General features: G+C 45.1%; 1 protein-coding gene across 1 annotated transcript; it reads left to right on the top strand.

Annotated features, from left to right (window-relative positions):
* Nucleotides 1–5,918: 5,918 nt before the first annotated feature.
* On the top strand, nucleotides 5,919–13,318 carry LOC149851903 (fibrous sheath-interacting protein 2-like). Its single transcript, XM_090030245.1, has 7 exons — nucleotides 5,919–7,645; nucleotides 7,949–8,409; nucleotides 9,621–9,886; nucleotides 11,005–11,057; nucleotides 11,965–12,023; nucleotides 12,440–12,632; nucleotides 13,141–13,318. The coding sequence occupies exons 1-7, from the start codon at nucleotides 6,037–6,039 to the stop codon at nucleotides 13,272–13,274; spliced, it is 2,775 nt and encodes a 924-aa protein (XP_089886371.1). The 5' UTR covers nucleotides 5,919–6,036; the 3' UTR covers nucleotides 13,275–13,318.
* Nucleotides 13,319–15,805: the final 2,487 nt, after the last annotated feature.

Genomic DNA, 15,805 nt, shown 5'->3' with positions numbered 1-15,805 from the left:
CTGTCTCTCTCTCCAGCTGTCAGTCACTCTTGACTTCGGTGCTGCTGCACTGCAAACAAAGGGGCTGCTCCAAGTCTCAGCCACTGGGGATCAAGCACAGAACAGCACGAATTCCCCCCGCCGCTCCTCTGACTTCCACATGGGCCTGTCCTCGCTCCTCTAGTCCTCCCTTCCCTTCTCCTCCTGCCATTTCCCTAGTCCTACACCTCTTTCTCAGGAGCAGCTGAGCTGTGCCCGAAGGGATCTTGCGGGAGGGAGCAAAGTACTGGCATTTTCCTCAGGGTCCTTCCAGGGAGGGCTCAGGTGGGTGGCAGAGACTCTGGGTCAGGAAGGAGAAGGGTAGGGCAGGAGGAGGAGGGGTTTGAGGAAGCATGAGGCTAGAGACTCTGTGTCTCTGTGCCTGACAAAGGCAATGCAAGTGAGAAGCAAGGGTGGGGGGACTTTTGGAGGTGTCTTTTATTGGACCAGGCATAAAATGTGGGAGTGATGTTAGACAAAGGCACAGAAGAAGGGCACCTGGTGCCCAGAAACTTCTCTAACTAGGTAAAAAGACTGTGACTGGGAGAAAAACGTGACAGAAAATAGAAATTGAAGTGGGGAATTCTTTCTCACCTATATGCTTGGTCCAAGAAAAGATATGCCTAAAATCACCTTGATTCTAGCATATTGCCCAGACCTTCATGGCTACAACAATACTCCAAACCTACTGGAAGGAAGGATATGGCTTTTATTCAAATGAAACAGACATAGCCAATCATGGGGCAGAGCATTCGATGCTAGGACACAATGGCCAGGTGGTTGCTTAGCGCAAGGTGATTGTGATCCAATCACATTGCATGCTGTCACAGAGGAGAGCTGATGCCTATAATTCTATGGCCATGACATCACATCACAGAATCAGTGTTTCTAATCATCTAATCCCCCCAAGTTGAAGAGAATGCGAAAACATTACCAAAAATACAAACAGAAATGGAGAATCCTAGGAGAATAGTTCATCATCTGGCCAAAGAGCCATGACTCCATATTCAAGAAAGAAAAATCTTTGTCTCTAAGCCCCTCTGCATTCAGCAAGAAAAAGGGAAAGCAGCAAATAAGGGCCAAGCATCTGTACATGGCAAGGAGAAAAGCGGGCAATAAGTGGCACTCGATAGAATTTAGGAGTGGGTTCTGCCATCTAAGTTGACTCGGGAACTGAAAGCAACAATGGGTTGTCTATCTCTCTGTCCACCAGTCTAGAGGAGAGGGAGGGACAGGGACAGGGACAGGGAAAGGAAGGGAGAGAGGGAGGGAGGGAGGGAGGGGCAGGGCCAGAGAGGGACAGGGAGGGAGAGAGGGAGGAAAGGAGGGAGGGGGGAGGGGCAGGGCCAGGGACAGGGAGAGAGAAAGGGAGGGGGGCAGGGAGTTGGAGGGGACCCAAAAAGACTTCAGGCTTGTTGGGGAGAGAGGAGAGGCACACTTGACAAGTAAGGCTCCCAGAAATTTGCTGGCAACAGAAGAGTGGGTAGACTCATGGATATTCAGGTCTATCCCAGGAGCTGGACAGGGGTGCACGCTAATGACCCAGAGCCATGAGCCCATTCTCTCTCCCCAACAAGCCTGAACCCTTTTTGGGTCCCCTCCAACTTGACCTTGTCCCACTTCCATTTGTCCTCATTCTTGGCTCCTTGCTAAACATCCAAGCACCTTCTTATAAAATGTGTGGAGAAGGTGACTTAGAACATCTCACAGAAAAGAGAGAATGAGCATGGTCCCTTCCTGGCTCATAAAGGAAAGGTGCATCCTCCCAGTCTCACTGTGCCTTCAAAAAGACAGGATGTAGCCTATATTGATTCATCAGCAAAACACGCCACTGAATGTTTGCAAACCTCCAAGCTAGAGCTCACAAATGGTATTACCAACTACTTGGAATTTAGTAAAAAATGTTAACATCGTTTTAGCAAAAAGAAACCCAGGTAAAGAAGGAGGTGGAGCAGAAATTGATTGCACCAGAAGTGATATTAACCAACCATTTGTATGTTTCTCAGGAGATTTTCCCAGGTTTACACAGAATACAAAAAACTCATTAGCTTCTTAGACAACAAACATCGGATGGACGGACAACGAAAGCGACAGAGCAAAAAGAAACAACTTAGGCTTTGTAAAGCAATGAAGGTTAGAAACAAAGCCACAGTACAATTTTTATATTTATATATATCATATATACCTTAATGAGGTAATCAGGAAATGACTAGAGTCAATAGTAACCAATGGTTTTCCTGGCAATTCTATTTAGAATTTCTTAAAGAAGTTGACGACTACAGCCCCAGTCTAACAATATGCACATGCTTTACTTCAAGAATGTCTGTGATCCCAGGCAGCTCAATAGGACTTCTCCCATGATTATTTCTTAGCCAGTTGCATCAATGTTTGCAGGATCAGGGTACAACACAGAAGGAAACTGGGCCCTGTCTGTTTTTTAATTTGATGAGCAAAGTTCTATAATCCTGATCTCCAGGGATTGTCTCCACTGTTGTAGCTGTCTTTTCACCGTCTTGCCATTAAAATGGTTACGTACCTCAGGCAAAACTGTGGCTACACCAAAGTCAAAGTCAAAACACCCATTTAATTCACTAGGGCCAAGCTTTTTACCCTTATTCACCCTGAGTATTTTTTAGAGCAGAGTCTGACACACAGATCCTAGACTTGCAAGCAGTTTACACTCAACATTTAGGACTATCCTAGAAATAGATTGTTTTCATGGCAGGTAATTAGCAGCCTAGATTTGTGCCAATTGCTAAAAAGGCACAAACAAGAAAAGATCATGCTCTTGGGTAAGAAGTCAGGGCATGGGGAGACGTCCAAAGTGGAAACTGATGATGTCCAAAACGAAAGATAAAGTGCACCCTGCCATGACATGTATTCTTGTCAATGTGGCATTGTTCTACACAATCGTACACATTCTTTTTGGAAACAAGTGAGCAGAATAGAACATTCAAGAAAGAAAAATCTTTGTCTCTAAGCCCCCCTGCATTCAGCAAGAAAAAGGGAAAGCAGCAAATAAGGGCCAAGCATCTGTACATGGCAAGGAGAAAAGCGGGCACTAAGTGGCACTCGATAGAAATTAGGAGTGGGTTCTGCCATCTAAGTTGACTCGGGAACTGACAGCAACAATGGGTTGTCTATCTCTCTGTCCACCAGTCTAGAGGAGAGGGAGGGACAGGGACAGGGAAAGGAAGGGAGAGAGGGAGGGAGGGAGGAACAGGGACAGGGAGGGAGGAAAGGAGGGAGGGGGGAGGGACAGGGAGAGAGAAAGGGAGGGAGGGGGGGAGGGAGTTGGAGGGGACCCAAAAAGAGTTCAGGCTTGTTGGGGAGAGAGAAGGGCCACACTTTACAAGTAAGGCTCCCAGAAATTTGCTGGCAACAGAAGAGTGGGGTAGACTCAGGGATATTCAGGTCTATCCCAGGAGCTGGACAGGGGTGCACGCTAATGACCCAGAGCCATGAGCCCATTCTCTCTCCCCAACAAGCCTGAACTCTTTTTGGGTCCCCTCCAACTTGACCTTGTCCCACTTCCATTTGTCCTCATTCTTGGCTCCTTGCTAAACATCCAAGCACCTTCTTATAAAATGTGTGGAGAAGGTGACTTAGAACATCTCACAGAAAAGAGACATTGAGCATGGTCCCCTTCCCGGCTCATAAAGGAAAGGCGCGTCCTTCCGCTCTCATTGTGCCTTCAAAAAGACAGGATGTAGCCTGTATTAATTCATCAGCCAAACACGCCACTGAAAGTTTGCAAACCTCCAAGCTAGAGCTCACAAATGGTATTAGCAACTACTTGGAATTTGGTCAAAAATGTTAACATCGTTTCAGCAAAAAGAAACCCAGGTAAAGAAGGAGGTGGAGCAGAAATTGATTGCACCAGAAGTGATATTAACCAACCATTTACATGTTTCTCAGGAGATTTTGCCAGGTTTACACGGAATACACAAAACTCATTAGCTTCTTAGACAACAAACATCGGATGGACGGACAACGAAAGCGACAGAGCAAAAAGAAACAACTTATGCTTTGTAAAGCAATGAAGGTTAGAAACAAAGCCACAGTACAATTTTTATATATATACATACATATACATATACACACACACACACACCCCCCCCTTAATGAGGTAATCAGGAAATGACTAGAGTCAATAGTAACCAATGGTTTTCCTGGTGATTCTATTTAGAATTTCATAAAGAAGGTGATGACTACAGCCCCAATCTAACAATATGCACATGCTTTACTTCAAGAATGTCTGTGATCCCAGGGAGCTCAATAGGACTTCTCCCGTTATTATTAATTCTTAGCCAGTTGCATCAGTGTTCGCAGGATCAGGGTACAACACAGAAGAAAACTGGGCCCTGTCCGTTTTTTAATTTGATGAGCAAAGTTCTATAATCCTGATCTCCAGGGATTGTCTCCACTGTTGTAGCTGTCTTTTCACCGTCTTTCCAGTAAAATGCTCATGTACCTCAGGCAAAACTGTGGCTACACCAAAGTCAAAGTCAAAACACCCATTTAATTCACTAGGGCCAAGCTTTTTACCCTTATTCACCCCGAGTGTTTTTTTAGAGCAGAGTCTGGGACACAGATCCTAGACTTGCAAGCAGTTTACGCTCAACATTTAGGACTATCCTAGAAATAGACTGTTTTCATGCCAGGTAATCAGCAGCCTAGATTTGTGCCAATTGCTAAAAAGGCACAAACAAGAAAAGATCATGCTCTTGGGTAAGAAGTCAGGGCATGGGGAGACGTCCAAAGTGGAAACTGATGATGTCCAAAATGAAAGATAAAGTGCACCCTGCCATGACATGTATTGTTGTCAACGTGGCATTGTTCTACACAATCTTACACATTCTTTTTGGAAACAAGTGAGCAGAATATAATATTAGAAGAAGTACTGTATTGTGATTGGTCGTGTGACAGGTACTCGTTTCTTAACACCAAGGGAAACAATGGAGTGACAAAACTATAGAAGGCACTGCAGCCAGGGAAAGACTAGGGAGCAGCACTGCCCAGGGAGGACACAACTTTTGAGTTTTAGTACAACATGGAGAAAACATCAGCAAATTAATTGATTCTTTTCCATAAGGAGAAGTGAGCGAGTTGATAAGTGCTTTCTCAGGGATGGGGGGATAGGCGAGGAGGCAGAGGCTAGCGACAGTCCCAATGTGGCAGAGTCTCTGGACACAGGGTCCGTTGCACAGAGTGTGTCCAAACATCTAGCCAACTTCTAGCCCCCGACACTTGTAATAGGGTAAATGGGCAAAAACAGGTCATCTCTACGCTCATGGCGGAGAATCCTGGCCCTGCTAAAACCAGTAACAACCCCCTCTTGGGCTTCAAGATGGTCAGAATTGTCTTCCATGGTCTTCAGGCTGCACTTTGGCCCTTCAGAAAGAAACTCAAGGGGAAGCAACCCGTATCCTAGTTTGTCCTTCACTGATCTTTCCCAAATTGTCTGTTCCTTTCTTTCCTATAATTTATTCTGTAAGTTTGATATCCCATCCTATCCAAAAGGCTCTGGTGATACATGTCACTTTTCATGGGGGGCTGTTATTGTTTATGCTAAAAGTTTGAATCACACCCAGTAGACAGCTGTTGCCATGTACAGAAGGGAGAAGGAAGGAATTAATTAACACATTTATTCTCCCTTCTCATTTGTTCCTGCTACAGAAAAACAAGACCAAAGACATGACGGACGAAATTACAAATATAATGACATGGTTTGTGTCTGAAGTCACAAACATCATATATCCAGCAATAATTCAATATGAAGGGAGAAAAATCGCTGAGAGAGACAGGGGAGATGAGGACATCAATGCCAAAAACTTCATCTTTGCAGACAGAAACAGAACACCCAGCAGATCATTGGGATGTGTGAGGAGAGGGAGGAGAAGGATAACCCCACTGTTTTCTCAGCAGGCACCTAGCCAGTTTCCAACAAGAAGGCACCTTGCAAGAAAGCCTTTTTTCCCCTCACTCAGAAAGATATTTCCCAAAGAGGAAGAAGCAATGCAGGGAGCTTGCAGCAATCCCCTGACAACCTGTACAGTTGAGCCTCAAACATTACAGTCATCAACCAGTATTTATGCTGATGCTTTTTTTAAAGAAACACATGATGAATTAATAAGCAAAACATGCCCAGCACAAAACCCACATACTCAAAACATTGCAATCCCCAGAAGCAATTCCTCACGTATCAGCACAGCTTTAACTGATTCAATACTGAAGAAGTTTTCCGTATGTCAGGCCACAAACCTGCAGCCTTCTGAAGACCAGGGTCTCTCCCCTGACATAGACACACTGACGGCCAAAATCATTCATTCCAGTTTATCTGACCTTATGCAAGAAAGAGCTTCTAAAGTCTCGGTTTACGCCCACATGCAAAGCAACAACAGTGTGCCAGCAGAGAGCTTCGGTGGTCTGATAAGAAGAAAAATTACTGCTTACCAACAGGAAAAAGCAAAAGCACCCTCTTCAGTTCCATATAACCCTCCAGAACCTGGAGAAATCGATGGAAAGCTTTTAGAAGATCCTACCAACAGCAGCGCCCGAGGCCAGAGTCCCACATCATCTACTCGGGGGCTATGCCACAGATTTCTGGAAGATATAATCGGTGGGCTTTTATCTAACATTCTCCCTTCCACTGCCACCACGTCTTCCTCCACAGACAAGAAAATGGATCTTGCAGAATTTGACTTCATTCACACGAAGATAATCAGTAGAGTTATGGCAAAAATCTCTCAAGATGAGAACTCTTCTAGCCAGCATACTGAACAGCAGCACTCCAGGGAGGAGGAGACGAGTCAAACAGTTGCTGATTCGGTCTTTAACAAGCTTCTGACACAGTTTCAATCTAGATTAAACATGCAGAGCTGTTTCAGAAATGGGTGCATGGTTATTTCTCAAGCAATTTATGACTTGGTCTTCCAAGAGCTTTCTGGACATTCACTGCACAACTCTCTTTCTGAAGAATTACTACCTCACCACTGTGATCAAGCTGACAACATTGCTGAAAATACACTGAAAAATGTTACTGAGCCTTTGGATGACCCAGACACTTTAGCATCACCTCTTAGTAAGCTAGCTCCTCTTATCATAGAAAAACTGGAAGCAAATCTTATGCCAGCATTTTCTTCCCTCTTTCCCATTGCCGATTTCGATACAGAAAAGATTTTGTTACTGAATAATGCAACTCGAAAAATACTGCATGCTTTGCAAGTACTCCTGTCAAAGCACCAAAGGAACATGAACAAACATATCAGTGAGAGAGAATTTTTATGCACTGAAGACAGCCAGGCTATGGGAGACCTATCCCATTCGGCTTGCACAAGCACTGGACACCATTCTGACTCCGACATTTTTGTTTGCGGAAACCTAACAAATAAGACAGATATTTTAGCTAATAGGATAGCGGCTTTGATAGCAAAACAAGTGGCCAAACCTGAATTTCAAGGCAGTCCAGAGGAGGAGACGTTGCCTGTTTCATCTTCAACAACAGCAGATGTTCGGATTGTTGAGAAATTCCCTGCTGATTTTGGCAGGAGAGAGACAATTCCAACGCCAACTTTAAACTCACCTACTCCTCTGCTACCCGTGACATTTGTGGAAGAAATAGTCAGTAGATTTCTTTCTAAAGTCTTCAGTTCAACTCATGACAGAAGCCCCAAGTCCAGAAGACATTTATCAAGATCCAAAGTGAATGAAATTGTTGACAACCTGAAACAGGCCATGGAACAAGGCCTGTCCAAACAGAAAATCAGCCTTGTGGCAGCTACAAATGAACAACAACATTTACCTCCGGAGCATGAAGAGGCAGTTAATGAAGTTGTGTTGTCTATTTCCAGGAATATGTTACAAAAATCTGGATCTGAGCAAGATCTTTACAATGACATGACAGGTTTCAATGATTTTTTTCCTCAAGACATGGCTACAGTAATAATAGAGGAACTCTCTGATTGCCCTTTTTTACAGGCTCCTAGTGACAGTGCAGCAACACCAAGCCAAACTGCAATGGACCCAGGCAGAATTGCCGACATGGTCCTTTCCCACGTCTCTGTTAGTGCAGAGCTTAAGACCTCGAGTTCTGAAGAGGCAATACCAGGGTCCACTACACACAAAACCGCAACAGAGACAGAGGAGCTGCCTCTCAAAATAATCCCTTATGTTACAATCACACATGTACCCACTGCTCCAGACTCAGTGTCTGATCATTTACGAGTTATTTCCCTAAAAACAGAACCTGTTGAGACACTGCAAAAAGCATCCACTGCTCAAACTGAGAAGTGTTTTGAAGATAACAGCTCAAGATCTGAAGCACAGAGAAGTGAAGGCAGTCATTTTTCTCTCGGGAGCACAGGACAACCAGTTGTAAGCCCAGGGCAGGTAAGGAGAAAGATAAGGCTGAGGCAATCCTGTTTTCTGAATGCCATTTTGCTTCTAACTGGATCTTTTGTTAAGATGACCATGTGGCATTGAAAGCCCATCTACTATCAATGCTGAATGCTCTTATAAAGGTGGTAGACCATCTCGCAGAGAGCCTGCAGTGGGCCTTCAGTGTGCAGGACCCTCGCTAGCTGGGATTTGGGGTTAGTGGTCAGTAAATTCACTAATCTTGAATCTACTCTCCAAGACATCTGTCTGGGGATAAGAAGAGGCTGGAGTCCCTTGGGTTAAGCGTATGGACAAGACAGCTACAGCTCTCTGCTTGGTTTACTGATGGCAGAGACTGGTTCAAAGGCAGCTTCTCTTCAAGCCAAAAGGGCCATTTGATTGCTAGAAAGAGAAGACCACGTGTAAAAGTATGAGGGGAAATTATTTTGCTAAGCCAAGTTTCTCAGCTTTGGACGGCTTGGACAATGGTTCCAAGATCCTACAGCTGAGTCCTGCTGCCCAAAATAAGGCTATCAGACATGACGTGTAAACCAGGCAATGAGTTCAGGTAACCCAGATATGAAAACAGTGACAGAGAACCCAGACCCAGTTTATTTAGCAACCCATGGGATTGAATAGTTGGGTCTCATCATAACACCACAGTTTCTAGTTAGTGAGCGGCAACTAACCAGTTTGTGCCACAGACATGTTCATGCGTGGATTGATTCAAAAATCAAACTTAATTTGTGACCATGCTAGAGCCCTGAACCATGACAAGACTTAAGTACAGAAAACCAATCAGAGTCAACAGAAATGCTCACAGGCGTCAATGGTTTGCAAGGCTTGGGTCTATGACAAAGAATCTCAGTATTTGCATCGCTTGAAGCCTGAACTAGTGACCAATTGGAATTAATGGCACCTGCTTAAAAAAGGGCATTTAAATGCCTTCCTGACCTAAGTGGCTCCTTAGTGTTTGTCTCTCATCTGCTTTCAAACAGAAAGCTGAAATGGAACAGATGGACAAAGCAGTTTTCCTTTAACAAAACCTGTCATTGCACAGTCCTGATTTTTCCGGGTGCTCCACTGAAGTTCATAGGATGGATCCTAATGCAAGTCTAAAAGGGCTTGGTTTAGTTCACTCTCATTAGTGATCTGTAAGAAAAACTGGCTTAGAAAGGGTTCTGAGGAGGTGTCCTCTTCAAAAGCTTCTTCTTTGGTTTCAGTCCTTCAGCAAGACCTCATTCGGGAAGGCACTGAAGCCTGTGCTGAACCTGCTGAAAGCTTTTCAACCCAGGCTGGACCTCCCTGCAAAACTGGCAGCCCATGAGACTGACAAGGAGGAGGGAGAGAAGTTGGTAGAAGAAAATCCTGAAGCACAAAGACAGTGCAAGGGAGAAGAGGACCTACAGTCAATAAAGACCATTCAGACGGAGTCCTCTCTATATGTGGGGAGCTCATTCGTTTCATCTATGGACAGTGAACAATTACGGTAACTTTTCTGGCAGTACAGCAAGAATAGGAGCTGTGGTAGAGTGGGATCATCTGGGTGGGGTCTCTGGACACAGCTGTCCCTACGTTAGACTAGGTCCAACACGAGGGTGGGCAGGGCTCTGTCCAACTCTCCGCTTGCTTGTAACCACACGTTTTCCCTGTCACAACACAGTGGGACCAGACCGTGCCAGTGACTCTGAGCTTCCATACAAAGCTATTTTACTCTGCCACCATGCTACATGCTTCCTTCCCATGCCCAGATCAATCTACAAAACCGCAGCTGACGGGAGGGCGTGTTCAGCCAAGGGGCATGAGGGCATGGGCATCTCTCTCACCTACACCTGCTCTACATGCAGAATCCACTAAGATAAAATTCTCAAGCTGGGTGCCACAGCACAGTGAGGTGACACAGGGTGCCATGCAATGTTAGCACTTGTAGGAGTGCAGACATGATTCACAAGGTCAGCTCAGAGGTTTCCAGCAGAAATCCAGACTGTTTAAAACCACCCTGGCCTGTTGCGGTCCTTCAAAGTTCTTTTTAACAGAAGAATTGCTCTAATATTTTTCTCTACTCAAACAAGTGAAGACTAAGGGCTTGCATTTTCCAAGGGGTGCAACCCCTCTGTTATGTAGCTGTTTCAGCCACCACATGTTAAACTAAGGGTGCAGTGGCCAATTCAAAGGGCCATCCTATTCCACCAGTAAGAAGGAGAATCCCAAACTGCCTGCAGGTGAAGCAACGCAGTTACACATGGGAACAAGACATAGGACTGGGCCGAAGAGTCCACTCCAGAGCGAGAACTGTGAGATGAAGGGTGTTACCCAAGGCCATCCAACAGATTAGTGGCAGAGTCACAGGCGGGTTTCCAGACTCTAGATCCCCAGCTAGGTACTATTTCAGCAGGACAAATGCCCTCACCTCAGAGAAGCTGGATGTGGTCGAGAATCTGGAAGGCAGTGAGTTTTTATTGTTTTTAAAGCACTGACAAGGTGCTCGGCATACAACAGTGTGGTGAACAAGAAACAAAGATGAAAAATACTATTGACGTGCAAATCTTATGACCCTTTACTCTTGTTTACCTCGAAATCCAAATGGCTGTTTCCTTTTGTTTTTAGTGAGAAAGTCGGAGAAAGGTCATCAGCACTGGAAGCCCAGAGAGAGGGTGAATGTATGAGATTTTCACTTTTTTAGGGTTTTATGTATTTCCCTTAATGTAAACTTTATAATTGTCTCTAATTTCTTTAATTCTTTCACTCCTTTAATCTCAGGGATCCTTTGGATGGTGAAAGCCGGTCTCAAAAATACAGTGTTGTAGAGAATACTAATGCTACCAGTGGGGGGGATTTCTCCAGAACAGACCTTTTGGGGCAAAGGAAGTCATGTTTTAAAAGAAAGCTCTTCACACCTGCCACATGGTTTTCATTCTATTTGGCAATTCCCTGCACAAACTTCCAGAAAGAGACACTCCACTAGCAGCCTGCAACATGAATCCCAAGTTGTACTTAATCTGTGGGTTTTGGAGAAGCAGGTCTTTCATATGGATTGCTGTTAGGACAGCACAATGGGGCCCTTGCTTCCACGCAGTGCACACTATACAAACGTGCCCCAGAGGCAGCACCAAAACACATCAAAACACAGACAGACCTCCTCCAGAAAAAAGAGAGCAGGCACTGGTTCTTCCCATGTGTTGGCCCTGTGTCTGTGTGCCTCAGTACTGCCCCAGGAATCACCACAATGAGGAACGCAGCATAAGCCATCCCCCTCCGCCCCCAGTCAGGTGGTGTGCGTGCATCAGTAGGCTCACCCAAGAGCTAGAGCTCACTGGATCCAGCCAGCACCACCAATGGGTTATTACATTGCATCAGTTTGGGAAGGCAGCATGCCCAGAAGCAGGCACGATGCACCTCACTGCAGCATTCCCTGCTGGGCTACAACGCAGCCTACACAGGCCCATTAGAGCAAATGCTTGCAGGACACTACTTTGCAGCCATGCTAAAACAACAGCTAAAAATACCAGTCATAAAAACGGAAATGAGTCCCAGGTGAGCTGACTGTGGATGTGTTTTTCTTTACAGGGTTTTATGACGACGTGCGCCAAGCCTGGGCTATAGAAGACTCGTTGTATATGTGCGAGGTAAATATCTTGTAAAACCCCAGGAAGTGGCCACAAAAGGTCTCTCGGCTCCCCACCTGACCCCTTGCATGTTGCAGGCTCTTCACCATTTCATTCAGGTCTCAGATCTAATATTTTGGTAGGGAATAGAGGGCAGACAGCCAAGGCTGCGGTAGAGCTACGGTGCGTTTTCAGGAGGGGCTAGCAAGTGCAGCAAGAGGAGGCAGGAAAGAGAGTCACATTGCAGAGAAATGGTGAAGACGTTATGAGGAGGAGGGAAAGCAGGGGAGGCGGGGGAGGGGCTGGGCTGCGGCTTCTGTATGGAAGACTGTTCCCCACTTGACTTCACAAGGTAGGACAGACGGGGCCCTCCTTCCCTCCACGGGCTTGGCCTTCACCTGCCCATTCATGGCACCACCAGGACCCGTGGCTGGCAGGACAGCCCCATCACCACTGCCTGTCCCTCATTCTGTGGCGCTGTAATCCTGAGGAGCACAGATCAAACACAGTCCTTCCTAACTCTTTTTTTTTTTTTGACTCTTTCCATGAAACAGGTGGAAACGCTGGCTGAAGGCGGTAGCCGGACAGAAGAAATACCTCCCATTTCAGAAGAAACTGGGCTTGATACAGGTATGCAGGGGGAAGTGACACTGGCTACGTCAGGTGATGTACTCAAGGTCACACAGGAAGTCTGTAGCTAAGCCAGCAAGTGACTCTAGACCTCCTGAATCCACATCCATTGACCTAGCCAGAGACCATCATTTCTGCCCTACCTACCATCTTCACATGTAACACTGCAGGAAAAAGAGAGTTAAGGCCTGACCTTCAAACGCAACACTCTGCAGAGCCTGGGCACGGCACAGGATCCAGTCAAGCTTGTTATCAGTGCCCCACCCTAACACGTACCTTCATAGCACACGTGGCTTATTCCCTCTGCTTGCAGACTCCCTTTTGGGCTAAGTGCAATGGCTGAGTGATTACAAGACTGGATTAGAAATCCAAAGGTGTTTCCCTGTACCAAAGCAAATCCTGCCCACAGGAGAGGCTTGTTTCTTGAGGAAGGACATTGGACTAAATGACCGTTGCATACCCTTGCTTTATTTCTCTATATTAAGTGACTGCTCTCTTTTCTCCACAGCAGCTCCTCCCAAAAAAGGGTCTTCGTTTTTTATGAAAATACCAAATGCTCTATCCAGAGTACACTCTTTTCTCTCAAGTTGCATGCCACACCGCAACCGGAAAGTCTCACCGGAAATTACACCTACACGTTAACATTGTTTTGGAAAAAACAGGAAAAAATATCAATAAAGTTAGGAAAAAATGTGGTCTGGTGTAGGCTGATCATTGCATTTTGTGATCGTTTGCAACTTCATTCTCACATAGTCAAACTCAACAAAAAGGCAGACAGAGAAGGCAGTGCTGGGGGGAGCAGGAGGCTGTAGGTCAGGAGTGAGGGTCACTGGCAAGGCTGGGGGGCAGGGGCTTAGGAGTGAGGAGCAGAGGCTGGGCACAGGCATATCACTGACCCCTCCATATATGGACACCCCTCCCCCTCTTCCCCTCTCCCTCCGCCGGCTCCCGCACCCCCTCCCCCCGCATAGGTGACCTCTGTTTTGAGCCTGGAAATATAGTAGCCCTAGAGTGATTAACTGTCAAGAAAATAAAAGCTGCCTGAGCATACACTCTTCTTATCAAGACATCATTACAGAGAGCTTTAAGTAGTGGTAGCGGACTCCAAAGACTATCAACAAAAAAACAGTGTTTAGTGACAACTGAGAGTGGAAATGAGATGGAAAAGGACTTGTTCATGCATTTCCGTGCTTGTGCCGACTCCATAAACCTTCATGTCTTTTCCCATCACATATCATAAAGCTGCACAGACCCAGCTTCAGACTCGCATTCTAATATAAAACCTTAAGTTACCTTCCATGCTTTTATATCATTTTTAGCACTGTACAGTTCTTGTATTGGATGTAGTCTATCTTAACACTACTTTTTTCCCTTCTACCTTTCCATTCTTAGTCACTTCCGTGTCCTTGCTGCTACTTTGTCCCCAAAATTTAACCTGAAAGGCTTCTCCCATTTTTGCCTTCTCCCCTCAAGCCTCAAGCTTTTTCCTTCCCCTGGAAATCATGCTGTGACTATGTTTGAAGTACAAGGGATGGATAGATTCCTTCTTGCCCCAACCCCAGTAGGATTTCTCAGCTTCTAATCTAGTAGATTTGACTCAACGTATACTCAACTAACACCAGAAATATTAAACCCACGCAGCTTCGAGGGGATGCTGCTCTCAGGGTGCACCTACATGAGATGCTTACTGTGGAGCAGCCTAATAACACTGCACAGTAGCGTGGGAGTTAAAAACCATGCTAACATGCTACTGAGCAGTATTATTAGGGTACGACTCAGTAAGCATCACAAAAAACCCATGCACTGACACTACTGTCAGTAACTGGAGTTACTATGCATTTAGTTAGTACTTCATTAAGCATGTACTAAACTAAAGGCACAGTAACTACTGTGCATTAATGAATGTGTATAGGCACCCTCAGATCAGCTAAATCATTTCAAAAGTCACCCCCAAAATACACATTAATACTTTTTGTCATCCTTACTGACAGTTCCAGAAGTACTACCATGAACTCTAATTTTCATCTCTCTTAGAGGTAAATCCCTGTGGGGATGAAGTACATTGGTTTGACAGTGCCCGGAAGCTTTCGTAGTCAGTGTCCTGCTGTTTCTGAACAGAAATGGAATGACATTCTTTGGCGTCTTCTTAGATCACTGTAGTCAAATATATAGAAAGATATTTAAAAATTAAAGATACAGGGATCAGGAAAGCTGAGAAAGAAAAAAAAGCAGAGAGGTTTTTATGATAAGAGGAATTTCACAGCATCTAAGTAACTGGTGCTTATTTGTTGACTGGCCAGCCGGTGACTGATTTCTATGTTCCTAGATGATGGCAATCAGTCATCAGGGTAGGTACTTATTACAACTGCCTGGGATTTCTTCATCTAAACAGTTGATTCATCAAAACTGAAACTTTTCGGAGACATATCTGTTTCAATTAAATTTGTATCAGGAAAGGTTTCTCGGATTCAGGATCAATTTTTTTAGTCAGAATGAGAGAGGGGGAAAAATCCCTCCTTGGAGGACAGAACAACAGTGATTCCCAACTGAAGCATTTTAGCACCGTGGCGTGCCTCAAGATCCTGTTAAGGGAGTCACAGAGTGCCATGCCACATTAGCACTGTCAGGTGTGCACCTACAAATAATTCACAAGATAAACCCAGGGATTTCAAATAGTATAGAAATATGCTGACCTGCTGTGGTCTTTCTTGGCAGCAGAAGAATTTCTCTATTAGAATTTTTTCTTATTCAAAAACTGAGTGAAAACTAAGAGCTGGCATTTTCCAAAGGGTGCCCTTGAAGTCTAAAAACATTAAGAACTACTGAATTAAAACAATCACCTAAGAGGTGGGAGGGCATCAACTTAGGTCTCTTCTATCTCCAGTGACTGCCCTAATTACTGAGCTATACAGTCTCTCTTTCCCTTTCTCTCTTGTTTTTCCCCCTTCACTGCATCCCGCCTCCAACACAACTTGAATACACTACCCCAAATAGCTTGCTGGCTCAAACAGGCAGCAGGCATATAGTACTCCCAGGGTCAGCTCCCTGCTTCAAATGATCCTGGGTTTCCCAGTTATAACTCAGGTGGATCTTTAAACCATGGCTATGCTGAAGTACCCTTTAGTCTTTCATGGACAATTTCAACAGTTGTTTGTCCAAATAAGGAATAGGAA

This window comes from Crocodylus siamensis, unplaced genomic scaffold (assembly GCF_052110815.1).
Source record: "Crocodylus siamensis isolate JL-2025a unplaced genomic scaffold, ASM5211081v1 HiC_scaffold_46, whole genome shotgun sequence".
NCBI lineage: Eukaryota > Metazoa > Chordata > Crocodylia > Crocodylidae > Crocodylus > Crocodylus siamensis.
Note: the sequence above shows the minus strand (reverse complement) of the source record. Positions and strands in the feature narration are given on the sequence as shown.